This window comes from Tenrec ecaudatus, chromosome 1 (genome assembly GCF_050624435.1).
Source record: "Tenrec ecaudatus isolate mTenEca1 chromosome 1, mTenEca1.hap1, whole genome shotgun sequence".
In the NCBI taxonomy this organism is placed as follows: domain Eukaryota; kingdom Metazoa; phylum Chordata; class Mammalia; order Afrosoricida; family Tenrecidae; genus Tenrec; species Tenrec ecaudatus.
The window spans coordinates 215728467-215745825 of record NC_134530.1 but is presented as its reverse complement, the minus strand read 5'-3'; the positions used below and the strand labels follow the sequence as shown (position 1 = coordinate 215745825).

The 17359-nt window shown below is 42.1% G+C and overlaps 1 protein-coding gene across 1 annotated transcript in view; it reads right to left on the bottom strand.

Annotated features, from left to right (window-relative positions):
• The window catches only part of PTPRC (protein tyrosine phosphatase receptor type C), a 74982-nt gene extending 58597 nt beyond the window's left edge, over positions 1–16385 (bottom strand). The window contains exons 1-7 of the mRNA XM_075541909.1: positions 16274–16385; positions 13439–13657; positions 12377–12523; positions 10306–10458; positions 9502–9558; positions 8153–8176; positions 280–477 (exon numbers count right to left, since the gene is read on the bottom strand). Of these exons, the coding sequence (XP_075398024.1) occupies positions 280–477; positions 8153–8176; positions 9502–9558; positions 10306–10458; positions 12377–12523; positions 13439–13657; positions 16274–16385 (910 nt within the window). The remainder of the gene's footprint in view (positions 1–279; positions 478–8152; positions 8177–9501; positions 9559–10305; positions 10459–12376; positions 12524–13438; positions 13658–16273) is intronic.
• Between the last annotated feature and the right edge of the window lie 974 nt (positions 16386–17359).

Below are 17359 nucleotides of genomic sequence, written 5' to 3'. Positions count from 1 at the left end.
GACTTAATCTCGCACTGTTACACTCTTCCAAACTTACATCCGAAAGAATGAGCCATGTACATACGCATTCCATAACTTATTAAATGAAAGAGAGCACTGTCTGAACGGCGATAGCTTACATGGGCCTCTCTATAGGACCTGGGGAAAGAACCTGAGGGGTAAAAACAGAAGGCTTATGACAGCTTGACATTGGTGCTGGGTTCCGTACTGACTTCATAACCTTCACCCCTCCTCTTGTGACCACTAGCACACAACATACATGAACTGCCGGATATTTACCTGGTGGTACATCTAATGTGAAGGCTTTACGTGGGGGCACACAGGAATCATCATATATGTAAACAGAGGTAGATGCACAAGCTGTTAGGTTTTCACAGCTAGGTTCGCACTTCCCTGCAGGTGTTAGGATCGCACTGTAGTTTTCGGTCCTGTAGTTATACAAGTACTCCACCACAGAAACGGCTTCATATTTTTTATCTGTATGGAGAAATAAGAGGAAGATTTTCTATTATTTTCAAAATGGATTGATATCTATTAAACTCAGTCAACTTATAGATTCAAATATATGAACTCGTTAATAAAATATGAAAAGTAGAAGAAATACATCGGGTCCCTCGATGCTTTTTTTTTTTTTTTCAGTTTCTCTAAGCAATGTCCCCAGCTGGCAAGTATATACTTGGATGATCTGGGAGCGAACATCTGTAGTCTTAAATGGATTGTAATTCTTAAGGGTCAAGTTCCATCTATTTCGTTCTCCATGAGCCCAGTTACGTATAATGTACCTATCAATAGTAAGAGCTCAGTAATTACTTGTCGAATGATACACAAATGAATCTGACAAGTTGTTCTCCTTACTTTATAATTTCCCATTACCTATAAAATGGAATTAATTATGTTTCTCAAAAAATAAGGTACAGTCATTGTTCCCAAACCACAGACACTGCATCTCCTTGACTCTTTTGAGAGTACTACTGATAATATATTTCTAAGAACCTTCCTTAGTCACATCTCACACTCTCACCTCCAGTTAAACAATTTTCACCGAGTGTTAAAATATGCATTTTCAGCATCTATTATTGTATGCATTTTTGATTCAATAAAAAACTCAAGTCCTCCCTTTGTTTAAGACTCTGCATGGAGCACTAAGAATGCTCATAGTAATCAAACATGGTCATAACTTTTGGAAACATGTAGTCTAACGGGAAAGACAGACAAACATAAACTCCAGAAGACAAGGTAATGTCTCGGGCAGCATTTTGCACAATAGCCCATGAGAATAAACAGATTATTCATAATGAAAACATAAAAGGAGAAATTTAAGAGTGGACGACTCACTTTCCGTTCTCAAATATGCACAAACGGATTGACGTGGAGTCTATGCCAATTCCTAGCAACCTGCTGGGTACAGTTGAACTGCCCCCGCAGACGCTCTTGTCCCACAGACGTGTTAAAGACAGAGAGACAGGAAGGGATAGTATGTGTTTGGTAAACCGTAAGAAATCCCATGGCTGCAAAAGTGAATTGCATATTGAGGCAATAAATGCAGAAGAGAGGTAAAGGAGAGCCCATCATATAAGGCCGTGTTAATAGCAGGAGTATATGAAGACCGTTCATTACACACAATTCACGGAGAGCTACTGAAGGGAGCGACCAATTCCTAACAGACATATGGAGAACATCTTAGATGTGGAAGGAATAGAAGCAGAGGATGATTTAAAGAAATAAAGGGGTAAGTCAAAAAGTATTGATATAAACCCCCTAGAAACCTTTATTCAACAAAACTCTCAAAGTGTGAGGCGATTGTTTCTCAACCGATCCTCCAAAGATGTCTTGGCACTTCTGAAGGTCGTATTCCATCCCCAACGAAAGCTGTGGTTGCCAATTCACAAGCTGTGCCAAACCAGCAACGCCGACCCCTACTGGGTTCCTTTAAAAGGCTAGTTAACTTTGGCAGAGGAAAAGATGTCTGAAGGAGCAGGATGAGGGCTGTAGGGTGGATGAGGAAAGGTTTTGAAATGGCATTCTCCAAGGACAACCCCTTGATTGGAAGAAATAAAATTTGAAAGCCCATCTTTCCTGATCTTTTCCTCCTCAGCTTTAAATTATCTTTAAATTTCATAGCAAGCCCACACGAATATCCTGTGTCCTTCTAGAAATAAAAAAAGTCAAGATTACTCCTTTCTAATCCAAAAGAGCGTTCCCATAACTTCTGACTGACCGGCCTGCCTTGAATTTCACTAACTCGGTAGATAGCTTCTGAAGCCCTGTCTTTTATTTGAAGCTTTATTGACATATAATTCATGTACCATGCTATGCAATGGTCAAAATATATCAAAATATACCACAAACAATTTTAGAACAGTTTATTCATTCTTGCGTCCATTATTATTAGCCACTCATTTTCCCTCAATCTCCCCTGTCATAATCCTAAGACCCCCCTCAGTCTACTTACTGTTTCCCTGGGTTTGCCTATCCTGAATTCAGACAAAGAAAATCATACAAAACAAACCCAACAACAACAAAAGAAAGCACAGAAAAACCTCAATCCCCCAAATGCAGTTAATAATAAGAAATAGAAGAAGTGAAAAATGGGTCAAAAAAGAAAACAACTGATACGATGTTGAATTTTAACCTAACTATATCTGCAATAACCTAACTATATCTGCAATCCATTTTCCAATGCATTCTGTCTGATGACAAGCCTAGTCATACACCCATGGTCAATAAAAAACAAACAAACCAATACTTCACTGCCATCAAGTAAATGGCGACTCACGGTGACCACCCCTATAATTATTTATAGGAGTAGAAACACCCATCATTCTCCTGCAGAACAGCTGGTGGTTTTGAACTGCTGACCTCATGGATAACAATTCAATGTGTAACCACGACATCATCCTTAATCAATAGACAGAGGGAATTCAATACAGTCTTAATCCATGCAGAGGCTCTAGCAATGGACTTTGGGCTATCACTGTCATTCATAGGCTTCTGCAAAACATGTGCTCAGATTTTAAGCTATAATTCAGCTCCCCTTTGATAATGGATTTTATTATTAGCATTTTTTTTATCACACTAGCTTATGTGATTCTTCCATTAGGACTTAGTTGACATCTCACTTAGATGACTGCTTGTTTTAAGACAAGCCTTTAAACACATCTGTGGTTAATTGAAGGGTGGAGGGATAAATGGCTCAGTGAGCTTCGCCTTTCTAGTTCTCGGGTCTCTTGCTTTCTGAAGGTCGGACCAGGGTGCAGCTGCCTTCGCTAGTTCCCTGCTTCAGCTGGAAAGGCTCACTCCCTGCAGCAAGACATCCCTGAGGAGAAGCCACATGGACCTACCCCAATGCAACCCGGGGTGATGGAGCAGCCGTGTGGAGACTGAGAAACTTACACCGTCACTGACTCAGCTTTCCTCCTGCAGTCAGCATTACTGTGTGTGTTTTGTGAGATGGAGGAGGACTTTGTGGATTGGTGTTGGGCATATGGGTGAATGTAGGACTTGTGGGCTTGGGCAGCACTCGGTTGGGATGTTTTCTTGATACACATTTAACCTTTATATAAAACTCTCCCTTATACATGAGTTTCTGTGGATTTTTTTCTTTAAAGTACCCGGACTAACACACAGGCAAACATCTTTCCCTTCACCACACCTTGCTGTAGCATGCGTATCTTCAGTGGTCACTTATGAAGGCAATCATCAAGCAGGGCCACATCATAAGAATGAATTCTTTTTAGATTGAAGCTTGAATAGGTGTGAGCTCAACCTCCATTTATATATCTGGAGTTTCTATATATCCCTGATCAACTTTTGAGGCAGTCATACATTCCTTGGTAAATAATATAAATAACCTCCATGGAATATTTGCCAATTCTAATAATATTATAATTAATCTAGTCAATGGCATAGAATTTAAATGCTATTGAGAAAGGGGGAATATACATGTATAGGAATACAGTTTTAGTCTAAAATACATGTCATGTTCACTTATATAGATTCAAAATTTAAGTGACTGAAAGCTGTTTTAAGAAAACCCTGTGGTTGGACACTAGGGGAGCATTTCAAGAGAGCTCATTGACTAAAGCAAAGTGAGTAAGAAAATAGTAAGAAAAAAATAGTAAGTCTTAAGTTGCCAACTTTTGTGCCACCTAAAAGCAAAGATTTGAACCAAAGACCAGTGGCTCCCCACTCTACAACCTTGGGATGGTAGTCTTCTATTTCTTCTCGCATTAGGTAGGGCATTTCAACCTTAGGCCCCAAAGAGTATTTCCATTCCTTTAATTTCCAACAGGTGGACTAATGTAAAGTCTCTTTTACTTAGTGGAGCTTCCAAGTCAGATCCTTCTGGAAGGACCTATGGAGAATGTTGTACACCTTGAAAAGACATAACTTAGGAAGCCTATAGCAGGTGGCCTAGGTCACCAAGGCATGAATAGAAACTCAGTCAAAAATGCAGGCCCAGCAGCATAAGACATGGCGGAGTCTCTCACTGGGGTCTATCTACGTAATGCAGCCTTTTCATCAAGGAAAGGCTGTCCCTCCTGGTCTAACCACCCACGGAAGTGAGCTCAAGGAAGCCGCGACCTTGATTGGACTCTGTTTTCTAGGTTATATTGAGAAATCCAAAACTCATTCCTGAAAAGGTCCATTTGTCCATTTTGGTAAACATTTTGTAGTAACTCCGAAACAAAAAGTATCCTCTTAAAAAAAAATTTTTTTTGAATAAGGCACCTTAACGAGACAAAGTGCCTTACTTGGAGAAGTCATCATAATCATCCGATAATCTGAGTTATATTTATACATGTTTTATGATGAACTCTGACCCTAGTCGCAGTACATTTAAACTGCCACTTGTATATCAGTAACTCCAGTGAATGACAGTGGTGTTGAGAATTATGCTGGGTGATGACTGACTTGCAGCTATATGTAAGAAGTTACTTTACAGAAGGCAGTCTTTTTAACAGCTTTGATGTAGAATAGTTGGGAAAGAGCTCAGTTATAGTGATGATATTTAGGAGTTGGTGACTGAATATAATGCTTAATAACACATATGGAATGAATTAAAATATAGTCAAAAACGGTGACTGACTAGTGAATGAAAGAAATATAAGGAGGAGGGACATGACGCAGCTAATTGGAGCTTAGCTTTGACAACTTTGTGAAGGGGGATGTCATTCACTGAGAGAATGGAATACAGAATAAAATCATTAAAAATGAAAACAAACAAAATAACAGAGAGTAATGCAGTTTCAAACATGCTGCTTTGATATGCAATTAGGATATGCAGGGAGGATAGCGATGCAATAAATAATTTACCACTGAATATAAAGCTACTATCACCATTAATTTAAAAGTTATAGCTGAAGTAGCTATAGGCTTTTAAAAGTTCATGGGACACTGGAATTAAGAGACAGCTTACACTCTGACAGAGGTGATCTCACTTTGGCTCGGGTCACGTTTTCAAGATGAGGACAGCGGGAGATGGATGACCATTCAGTTGCTGCCATTAAAAAAGTGTGCAAAGGGCCTCCCAAATCATGAGACATTCATGCTAGCATGCTAAGGGAAGTAGAAATTCAGAGGGAAGATGTGAGGAGGGGCACATGGATGTCTTGGAGAAGGTGAGTACATTTCTGTTTGGTAGGAAAACAGGGAGGAGCCACCTCCCATAAGGGAAAAATGGTAAACAATACTGATATAGAACCCAAGGGGACACGATGCCTGGTACTATGTTCCTAAATGGACACTTTGGGCCTAGTTTCTCTCTAGACCTTGGTGACCTGGGCCGGGTACTATTGACTGCAGGAATGGTAGACTCTCTTCTGTCGAAGAGCACTGAATCTTCCCACACCAGATGGACTCAGTGAAGGTGCAGACCCTGCAAGGTGAACTGGGCTTCATTTAAAACTCACCTGAAGACCTTAGACTTCAGGCTGGAAACTTCCAAGTATGAAAAGGGGCCAACGACTGCTAACAAAGGGTACAGAACTACAATCTTTGACTTCAGATCTCTTGCTCTTAGGGACCCCAAGGCACTGTGGTCTGGAACTACCAGACACCTACAATTTTACTACCCTCCTTGTTTGATTATGAAATGCATTAATCTGGTAGGAGTGATTCTGCCACGGTCAATGAATATCTTGGAAAGTTTTACCCTCTTGTCATGCCCCATTGGTTGTGTAAACTGTGTTCAGTCACTTAAGAGTTTAATCTATAAAACAATTCACATATTGCAGTTCATAGCCAGCCTATATTTGGACAATTTCCTTTTCTCAACTGTGTTTTAAATTCTATATACCATTATCTAAATTAATGACACTACTAATTGAATCACCTCATGCCGCAAGGAAATGATTGATAGTGTTTTCTAACATAAAATGACAAGGATATCAATAAGTTGAACCACAGACATATATAAACCACAGATGTATGAATGGATTTGGGGGTTGCACTTATTCTAGCCACAATCTAAGAGCAATAGTTCTTATGACGTGGCCCTGCTTGAAGCTCACCCTCCTGAAGAGATCACTGAAGATATCCATGCTGTAGCCCAGAGTGGCAAAGAAAGCAGATGGTGCCCAGAGTAGCAACGGGGGTTTAGAGCTTGCCCTCAAACAAGCAGCCATCTAACTGAGGGGTCAACTAAGTCCACATGGAAGTAGCACACCGCCAAGGATTGTAAAGAATATAATCCAAATTTAAAGCAGGGAATGCCATCAGAGCTTAAATCATGAACACTTGGATTATAGAAGCCTATGCATGATAGTGTAGGCTCAAAACCCACTCACAGGGTCCACACATGGATTGAGCCACTGGTGAATCCCCCCTGATCATGGGCCTGTTATCAGAGAGAGAACTTTGTAAAGTCGAGTATCTGCAGATATAGTTAAAATGCAATGTCTTATCATTTGAGCTCCCTTTTGGCCTATTTTAAAGCTGTTTCAGGTGTTTTTTTTAAGTGAGAGGAAATATGTATGTGTTAAACCCCTGGTGAATCTGCTCTGACCACAGCCACGGGGTGAGAATACTCTTGCTGTCATGTGGAGTGCACTGGAAAGGGAAGTACTGCAGATGCAGTTAGGTGAACATTTAGCACCTTATCATTTGAATTTCCTTTTGACCAATTTTTAATATTTTTAATATTTAATACTTTTTAATATTTCCTCATTTATTTTAGACTGGGGTTTTCTATTTTACTTTGTTAATATTGTTAGATTATTTTGGTATGTTTTTCTGTATATGAAAACCAAGATAAGTAAACCTAGAGAGACCGTAACTGGATTGTTTCTCGGGAGCATGGCAGGAGAGATTGAGGGGAAATTGAAGAGAACTCATAACAATGGGAATAATAAAGAAAAAATACTCTAAAATTGACTGTAGTAATGATTGTACAGCTCTTCTTAATATGAGTGAACTATTGACTTGTAGGACATGTGGATTATGTGCCAATAAAAGTGTTTAAAAATAAAGAAGAGATGTGATTTTTCACAAATTTTCAGAAGCCTCTATGTATATATGGAAATCAGGTGCTCCAGGATAACGGAGAGATTAAAGATAGTGACAGACGGTTTGCCTCATGCAAACCAGGACTGCAAGTTAGCAGGATGGCTATGATTCATCCACAGAGGGGTAAACCATCTGTAGGAGGAAGGATGCCATTGCTCTGAAGAGAGTAGGACACAGGGAAACGGATGGCTACAAACTCGTTTCAAGTAGCTGGTGGGAGCCAGGCTCTACACTGGGCAAGAGAGAGAGGGTGAAACCAATGGTTCATTTTATTTATTTATTTCTCTGTGATAACCTGTGTATGTATTATCCACATCATATATCATCAGCATAGTAAACCCTTGGCCCCTCCTCCTAAACCAACTCACAATTACCCTGTAAGTATCGAAACTGAAGTTAAGTAGCTTCCCCAAAGTTAATTGATAGTCTAATAGCTAATCTTGGTATCCTAAACTGGGCCAGCATATGAAATCAAAATTGCCACTGAAAAATAGTGGCTCTTAAGATCAGGAATTAATCACTAGTGAGAAACTAGAGCCAGTGAGTTTAGCTAGGTAATCACTCTTGGAAGTTTGGAGTGAGGAAGAGAGTAATTAACGAGCTATTTCAAAGTAATATATAGTTTCCCAAAATGAAGCAAACTTACCACATGTCACATACTGTGAAGTAGCTGTAATAAAAAAGAAGCAAAAATGCCAATTATTAAACATGTGTTTTTAATATCAGTGGTATAATCATTTCAGAGAAAGGTGATCCAAAGGTTCTGACTCTGTAAACTCTAGAGGTTAGATAGTTTTATTTAACCGATATTACAGGATTTCCCGTGCCTAATTCAATAATTTGAACTCAAGACATTACCAGCTATCAATGAATGACCTTGTTAAAAATATATATGGTCACACACTTACTGGAAAACCAGAGTAATGATCGTGAAATCAAGACATCCCTGGGACACATCTGACTGTGGTGTATGGTAAATGGCTAAATATGGGTGACACCTGCAATGTTATACAGATTCTCATCTCCTTAATCAATCCCGAAATAAATTTAAGCAATTACAATATAACTAGCGACACCGTTGTTTAAAAAAACTATATCAGCTAGTTCCAGGGAGCGTTTCATATTCTAGTTGAACTTTTTTAAACTATTCATACATATAGTACATGGAAGTGCTCTCTCAACAAATGGAGGGGTGTCTCCAGTGAATGGCTGTATTCAGCTGAAGAGCCAGCCAGAACGACGCTCACCTGGGAGAGAAGGGCAGCCTTGTAAGTTCTGCTGCTGTTGCTCAAGTTTAGGAGTCCCTCACTTACCAGCAAGTCAGCCCTGGCTCTTGGTGACCCATGTGTGTCACAGTGGAACTGTGCTGCATGGGTTTTCAGCAGCTGATTCATTTTTATCTTTTAACTAGATCACTCGATCTTTTTTCCAAAGTGTCCTTGGTTGGACTTGAACCTCCGTCCTTCCAATTAGCAGCCAAATTGCTTAACCATTTGTACCACCCAAAACTCCATCGTCCTAATACGGTGATCAACTTGGGTATATAGTCATTTGTCTCCAAAACATTCATTCCCTTTTCTCCATGCCCCTTCCCCCAGCCCCTCACACTCGACTGGCTCTCTGCCCCAGGCTGGTCCCCCCCACCTCGTGGCAGGAAAAGCTGCATGTGGACTCCCGTTCTTGTCTGGGCGCGCGCCTTTCTCTTAGACACTCTGGTTCATGGTTTGTTCGGTTCCCAGAGTTTTGCCTTTTGCTTTCCCCAAACCTCACATCAACGCGATGCGTCCGACCAGCAATGTTAACCTGCTGATCCACGTAGCTGTTACACCACTAACCACGTGTGTGCTGACGCCTGACCGCTGCGCCACGCCCCGGGATTAGGACACTTTACTGGACTAGGCAGAGAGGACCCCGAGGGAGAGCGAGAAGGAAAGGCTTCGCGCGCACGGCGCAGGCCCGGTGCGGGGAGGCATGACTGGGGGGTAAGGTTGTCACCTATGGCTGTGGAAGTGCTTGGAGGAGAGGTGCTTGCAGAAGTGGTCGGGGGTGAATCTGCAAGGAAAGGAACAGAGGGGAAGAGTTAACGAGTTGTCTGAAGGAAGGTGAGGGGCAAACTCTTCAGCAAAGGTCGTCTCCTCGGGGGCTCCTTATTGGCATTCGCGCTTGCTTTCCCATAATGGTGTGAATCAGAGAATCATCCGCAAATGGCCCTCATATTTCAACGGCCCTTTTTCAAAAGTTCAATCGTTTTTATGAATATCTTGAAGTAAACATGGCAAAAGTCAAGCAGAAACTCCTGGTCCCTCAGTAATACATCTTACCTGATGGGCAAATGTCCTCCAACTTGCCCTTTCTCTATCCATCACCACTCTGTGTGCTATATACTGATAAGGACAACAGTGCTCTCTGGGGAATACACATCACCTGCCAGGCTTTTCACAAGCTCCCTCCTCCCACCAGTCTGCGGCAATGCACATCAGGGTGCGCATTTCTAGAGCGTGGGAAACCAGCACTCAGAAAGTGCTGGTAAGGTGTCGTAAGACCAGCTAGAAAGTCGCAGAGGCTGGAGTGACCTCTCTTCTTTGCCATGAACTATCATAATATTATTAATATAACAACCTATGGCCAGACAAAAGCTTACTAGCAACATTCTTTGGTCCAATTTAGTCGCAAGCTATAAAAAATTTGCAAAACAGGCTACCTGCAAAAAATATTTGGCTTGAAAGAAAAGTTATGTTCAAGTTCGAGTTTCTATTCCATTACTCATTGCCTAAAATGCCTAAAGCGCCATAGTCAAACCTGAGGCTTCATCTTGGGAGGTGACGTTGGAGGTGATGTTGGAGGTGCGTGGAGGTAAGGCAGCCGCAGGGCTGCTGGGTGCAGGGCTGAGGGAGGCTACAGCTGGGAAAGCCGTGTCTGTGGGAAAGGATGTGTTCCTCTCTCCTGGCACACCTGCAATCAGAAAGGCCACAATGCTGTCGCTTGCTTCTGCCCCACCCAGACAATGGCCGATAAACCGATTCCACAAGGACGATGCCACAACGACCATGCTCATGGGGCAGTTGCGTCACGGGGGATACCATGTGTGAGCTATGCAGTTTTGTTAGCCAAGGACAAGAACATTTGGGGGGAGGGGAAGTTTTGAGACCTCAGGAGAGTGGTTGTTCCTTGCTATCAAGTCTCCTGTGACCCCAGGTCATTTGGCGGTGCAGAGTAGAACTGCTGTGTCTCCATAGGGTGTTCGGACCGTGACTTTTTCAGAAGTCAATTGCTAGATCTTTCTTCAAAGTGTCCTCTGGGAGGGTTCAGCTGCCGATCTTTGGCTGCGTGTGAAACACTTAACCATTAGTGCCACCCAAGAGTGGAAGAGACCCCAGAAAGTTGGTACTGGAGGAAGCACCACCTGACACAGGAGGATCCCCTGGCTGCAAATGCTTACTTTTGATTGTCTTATCCACTGTGCAGCAGCTCAGGGTGTGTGTGTGTGTGTGTGTGTGTGTGTGTGTGTGTGTGTGTGTGTGTTTCACTTTACCGGCTTAAGGTTTCAATTCTACCTTTGATTCCTCCTTGCCAGGCAAAATCAAGTGGCTTTAGAACCAAAGAACTGTCCCATTAGGCTGACACCATCCCTTTATTTTCTAATCTCTTATCTGCAAATTGGTATTGCTGAGCTAAGTGCGGTAGCAGAAGAAGCTGCAGTTTCCATTCATTCTGGACTTATGCGCTCAGGTTCAAGGCACCTACTGCCTGAGACAACTTCTCCAGGATGCCGTGCGCAACATTGAAGCCCAGGCAACCAGTGTATTGTCAAATACTACCAAATGAAAATTATCTCTCTCTCTCTTACTCTCCCTCCCTCCCTCCCAGCTATCCAATAGATTCCAATAGTCCTAGACTCCTCCTAACATCTCTGTAGCAAGGAGAGACCTGTCCCTGTGACTTTCCTGACAGTCAATCTTTACAGGAGCACAGAACCTCATCTCGCCCTCGGAGAGTGGCTTTTGGGTTCCAACTGCTGACCTTGCCAATAGCAACCCAACACTGAGCCCACTATGCTGCTAGGACTCCTAACCGAACAAAACAGGACATAAAGGAGATAAATGACCTGTAGAATTCTGTGGGTGGGTTTGTGGTCCCTTATTCACCTTCTCACTATTTCCTGTTCTCCTGCACATCCCTGAGTTCTCATGGGCCCCCACTCCTGTGCTAGTCTATGGCTGCCTACAGCCTCCAGGAAGCTCCCCACATGTCCTGCTTTAACTTTTCCCTCATTGTATAGATGAGAGTGAGAGAAAATAGGAGAGACATTTACTGTTTTAATTAGATAGAGTAATCTGAAACGGTTTGTAAGTATTAAAATCAGTCACCGTGAAAATATGACTTCCCTGAGAAGGACAAGATAGGCAGCTTGCATGACCATCAGTCCTTAGCCCCCCCCCCCCCCGGGTGGGGGGGAGTGGAGGGCTGTGTCAGTCTACTTTTATTGCTTCACAGATTCTTTCTATCCACAGCTTCTGTATCTGTGAATTTGCTAAAATGTTCAAAACCCATTTACTGCAGTGTCTATAGCACCTGAAGTATGTACAAGGGGGGGGGGTCCAAAAATGAAACAGTACTATGCCCTACACAACTGTTTCCTCCTGAACGTGTGTTCCCACAATCCTTGGTCTTCATCGCCAGTGAAAGGACAATTGTTAAGTCATGCATTATACCCTTAGAGTAATTCTAGGAGTATGAAGTTTCAAATCCATCCAGTAGCAAGTGCTGCGCCAGGAAACAAGTGTTTGCGCTTCTTGGCGCCATTCTTAAACACAGGTCGCTGTCATGCACTCTCACTTCCTATTGGCACAAGTCTAAAAGACCCGCAAACCTGTTGTGTCATTCCTGCCCGGGGCAGGGGTGAGTGCAGGATGGGCAGCGCTGCCGCTGGGTGTGTGGCTGTCAGATTGTCCGGCAGAGGGCGCTTGCGAGTCTGCGTGCGTGGAAAGGTGAGGAGGCGTCGGTGCTGGAGAGAGACCTAAGAGGAGAAAGTGAGAGCATTACGTCACCCTGCCGCCGCTTACGAAGCAGCAGCAAAATGCATTAACCAGGAGTAGGTTCTTAGCGGGAAGATTGTTGTTGCCGTTTATCCCGGAGGAAAGGCCCCGATCTAGGAAAGGGAGCCTGCCGGGCACTCAGGGGCCGCCTGTCCTCACGGTTGCTTGGCCCTGAGGTTGGGCAGTTACCTGGGTCTGCTAAGTGAAGGAGGACTCACATTTCCAGGGGGTGGGGTTTGGGTTGCTTTGGGGTGGTGTTACTTCTGAATCAATATGAGATTTTATTTTTCCTCCACTAACTCACCAAACAAGGTCCCTGCTCCCAACTTAAAAAGAGTGGAAATACTCCCCGAAGAAGTTAAAAAACAACAACAACCAAATCTCTAGGTTGTCAATCCTCAATGTGATTAAACAAAAAATAAACCAAATTGTTGTTATCTCAGAAAGATAAGGCATCAGACTCTGGAGTGGAGTGGAAAGATGCTTTGGGGTGCCTTTCACGGGGCACTGGATGGTAAATAAAGCGTGAAAAGAGGTTCTCTCAGCGACCTGGGGCTGCTAGAGACCCATGCTGGCAGACGGGGAGGAGGTGCTGATGTGGAAGACAGGACGCAGGCACACTCTCCCTTTCTGGTTATCTATTCAGAGGTCTTGCCTCCCTCTCTGTCCCGGAGCTCCTCCCTCACAACATACATCCATTGCACCCATCAACAAGTACTTAATGGGCATTCAATAAGCCCTCCCTTCACACACTGAAATAAGACCATTTACTGAGAAACGGCACAAACATTAAGTCAATGAAGAAAAAAAAACCGCCCTAATGACTTTTGAATTCCCAGGTATTGGCGAAGCCAAGTTTTGGCTAACACCATTTCACATAATTTCCCTGTGCCAACCTGCCAAATCAGGAGCACTAGTACTATTGAAAGTGTCCAGGGATGCGTGGGCTGCACTAGTGCCTGGACTCAGAGGAGGATGCGTGGTCTCTGAGGAGCCAAGATCTGGTTCAAAGATGCTTGCAGGTGAGAGTGCAGTGATGGCAGCAGGTAAGGGGCCAGTTGGAGACAGAGCACTGGGCTCTTCTGTTACGGGCAGTCCTGTCATATTAGTGGGAGCTGGAAGAAGGAGAAAATAAACATGTGAATCATATTCTGAAAGCTATATTCAACTGACAGTTAAGTCCTATGCACATGTAGATAAATTCTCTATATCTAATTGTTATAGTTGGTGTAGGTATATCCAAATACATATGTAAATACATTGGCAGCTGTCATTTGCATTTGCATGCATGACATACAAATACAGACACAGAGATATAAAACAAATGACAGGACAATGGCTACAGGAGTAAATGGGCAAATGAGTTGAGAAAGTTGACCTCTGCCCTCTGTTCTGAACTTTCCAAAGCACTTTGGCTCAGAAGAATAGACCAAGGGATAAAGTCAGTGAAAGGGGAAGGTACAAAGAGCTTGAAGGAAGGTGAGAGGCAGAGAAGGTCAGAAGGACCGGGATTCGAGGAGCAAATCAGAGAGGCACAGACACTGTCTACATAATTATATATTTCAAATTAGGTCAACTTCAAATCACTCAAGAGAACGATGGACAAAGAACTGGAAAATAAAATTTATAAACATACGCAAACAACCTAAGTACATACAAATGTTTTCAAGCTCATAAAAGAATAAAATATTAAAATTAAGACATTAAAAATGTTCTCTGATATTCACATTCATTTTTATCAAAGGAAAAAATAATAAATGGTGAGACAGGTCCATACACAGCTGACATGAAGGTACAAATGGTCAAATATTCTTGCAAGGCAAGTAGAACCATGAACCAAAGCTCTCTTTAAAGTGTATCTGTGCTCTGTTACTAAATAAAATATATTTATTTTATAACAATATAGAACAATCCCATTATTTTTCTAGTATTCCCTGTAATCATTGATGGTTCAATTATAGATCAGTATTTTCCCCAAGTTTCAAAGTTTAACATTTCAAAATGTTTCACAAGGTGCTTCAAAACGCTTGTGAAAAAATTCCATTTTTTTTCCATGACCATTTTGAAGTCACTCTCGGATTTCCAGATAGATAGCAAAACATATGTTTAAATATTCAATGAACATAAAACATTGTCTATTATAGGAATATTTCATTAATTTCATTTATTTAAATTAATGGTTCGCAGAAAATAGCACAAACAAGGGGGAGAGAATAGAGAACGTGAGAAACTAGCAAATGAGTAAAATGTATGGGATATGATGGAATTAACACATGAAATTGAGTGGATACTCAATGGGGAATAAAGAAACTTTAAATCTATTCATTAATCCTTTAGGGATCAAGGTAAAATGAAATCATTTATTACTATTTTCAATAGAGAGAAAATTAATCTGATACCTATTGAATTTCTCCAATGGCAATGCTCATGAAATCTTGGAGAACTATTCTGAGATGACAGAATCCAAGGTAATAATAGTACAATTGCTATTTATTATGAATTGTCCTTTGCCAATGGTCATCTTCAATCTCCATTTAGTATCAAACTTTAACCCCTAATAACATGCAGTCAAGTAATTAACAAGTAGCTCCATCGTGTTTTTGATTTCAAATTAAAAATCCCACTTTAGAATTCTCTCGTCCGCTGTGTATCCGAGGTGGAGGGAGGGGAGGAAAAGGTGAGAGAGTGGGAGAAAAGGAAAAAGAGAAGAAAAGAGAGGAAGGAAGGCCGCAGGGGCGGGGATGAAGCCAGATTAGAAAGGTGGAAGTAGGCACCATCTACTTCAACTTCTGCTCAACATCTTGGCGTTTTAATTCACTCCAACTCAAAATGAAGCAGTCGGATGGAGCAGAAGTAGCCATAGGTTGTCAAGGCTGCAGTTTCCACAGGAGCAGGCTGCCTCATCTTTCTTCTCAAAGGGGGGACTAGGGGATTTGGAAGGCCAACTGTTATTTAGCCACTGACCGCATAGTCCATGCACGCTAGGACGCCCAGTGATGAATTCGTTACTCTGAGGTTAAACTAACGTAGGCCTGTCAGGATGCCAAGGAGCCTGTTGATTTTGGTAGAAGCATTCCACGTGCTCGCTTTGTCAGCCACTCCTATGGTTGGTGAGCGTGCACTGCCCGACCAGGAGGAAACCACTCAGCACGCCTCGTGCGAGAGATAGTGTTTGTGAAAGGGGCGCATTCTGAACAAGGATGTTAGCTAGGAAAAGTCCAAGATGAAAGCTGCCTATCTACCCGGAGCCTTCATAGCCTTGCGCACTTCTTTAACTCAGAGCAAACGCCTTAGTTTCATGAACAAGAATACAATTTCGGGTAGAAAGGCAAGTTTCAATGGACAATCCCACATTGTCCCTGTACCCATTTTGTTTTTCAAATGACCCTGATTTCATGGGGCGGGGGGGGGGGGGAGGGCTGTAGCAACAGTTAGAATTTCATTGGAATTTCTCTGAATAAGTTCATGTTATTTTCATGATCCACTCCTTATTCCAACCCAGACTCATTTCCCTCCTGCAAAAATAACCACATATGGTTACATGGATTTGCCAGAAGTAAATTTTTTAATGGAATGTGAGTTCTGTGTCTGGAGTTTGTCCCGTGAATGTTGACTCCGAGCCACCCCAGACCACAGAATGGACCCGTCCCCTAGGACTAGCTCAACTGTGATCTTCCTGGAAGTGGATCACCAAGAGCTCCTCCCACTGCAGTGCTCAAACTTCGCGGCACCAGGGCTCGCTGATCTGCCTGTGAGCAGGGGCTCTCCTCTACCGTACGGCACACAACAGCAGCAGGCAGCAGAAACCAACAATAATGTGTTATGTGTAAATGGTTTCCCCATGTAAGGATTTATTGAAACTCTAGGCCAAACTATAACCCATTAAAATTGTAACTTCCATACTTTAAGTTAGGCCAATTAAAGAGCATTTTTGTGGCTTTTGTGCAGCTCATTGTCTTCTATTGCTGAAGTGATTTTTTAGTCAATTACAAAAATAATCCCCGCAGAAGCATGCATTCTCAGAGTATGCGAATGTCCTTCCTTTAGAATTGTGCCTTATAATTGTCAAATCAGAATTAACGCAATGGCTTTGCTTATCAACTTATTACATGCTGTCATCACAAGCGGTAGCAAGAAATAAAAAGGTATTTTCAAGGCCAGTAGAAATGGTATTAAAGATATAATTGATAATTCAACTATGTGCAATTGAATTTTTTTTAATTTTACGTATACTATGTGTGAATTGATTTTCAGCATCTTCCTTTTCACGCTAAGCTAATTAGTCCAGTTATTCCAGTAGAATTAGGAAATATTAATGACAAAATATCTTAATAGTCTCGAAGTGTGTGTATACTTTGCAAAAGGAAAAGTATCTTATCTAAGGATAACGAATGCACAAAACGATGTTTAGAAATCATGTCAACTCTATAAAACAGAGTAGAGCATCTCCTTAAGGTTTCTGAGCCTGTCTGTCTTTCCGAGAGCAGAGAGCCTCATCTTTCCCCCGAAAAGCAGCCGGGGGTTTTCAACGGCCAACTTTGCGGCTAGCAGTTCACAGCTTAGCCCATAGCACTGCAGCACTATAAGATATCAAAGTTGAATCAATAACATTGGAGGTGTTTTTATGTTTACAAATCTCTCTGACATCCCAATGAGTTCCTATTTCCATTTTTTTTAACATTTTGAGTAATTTTGTCCTAAGTTACTACAAACCAAATCCACTGTCAGTTGATTCTCATTCGTTGGGATCCTGTCCAGGTTTCAGGAGCAGACAATCTGGTCTTTCTCTCACAGAGCAGCTAGTGGGTTTGAACCAC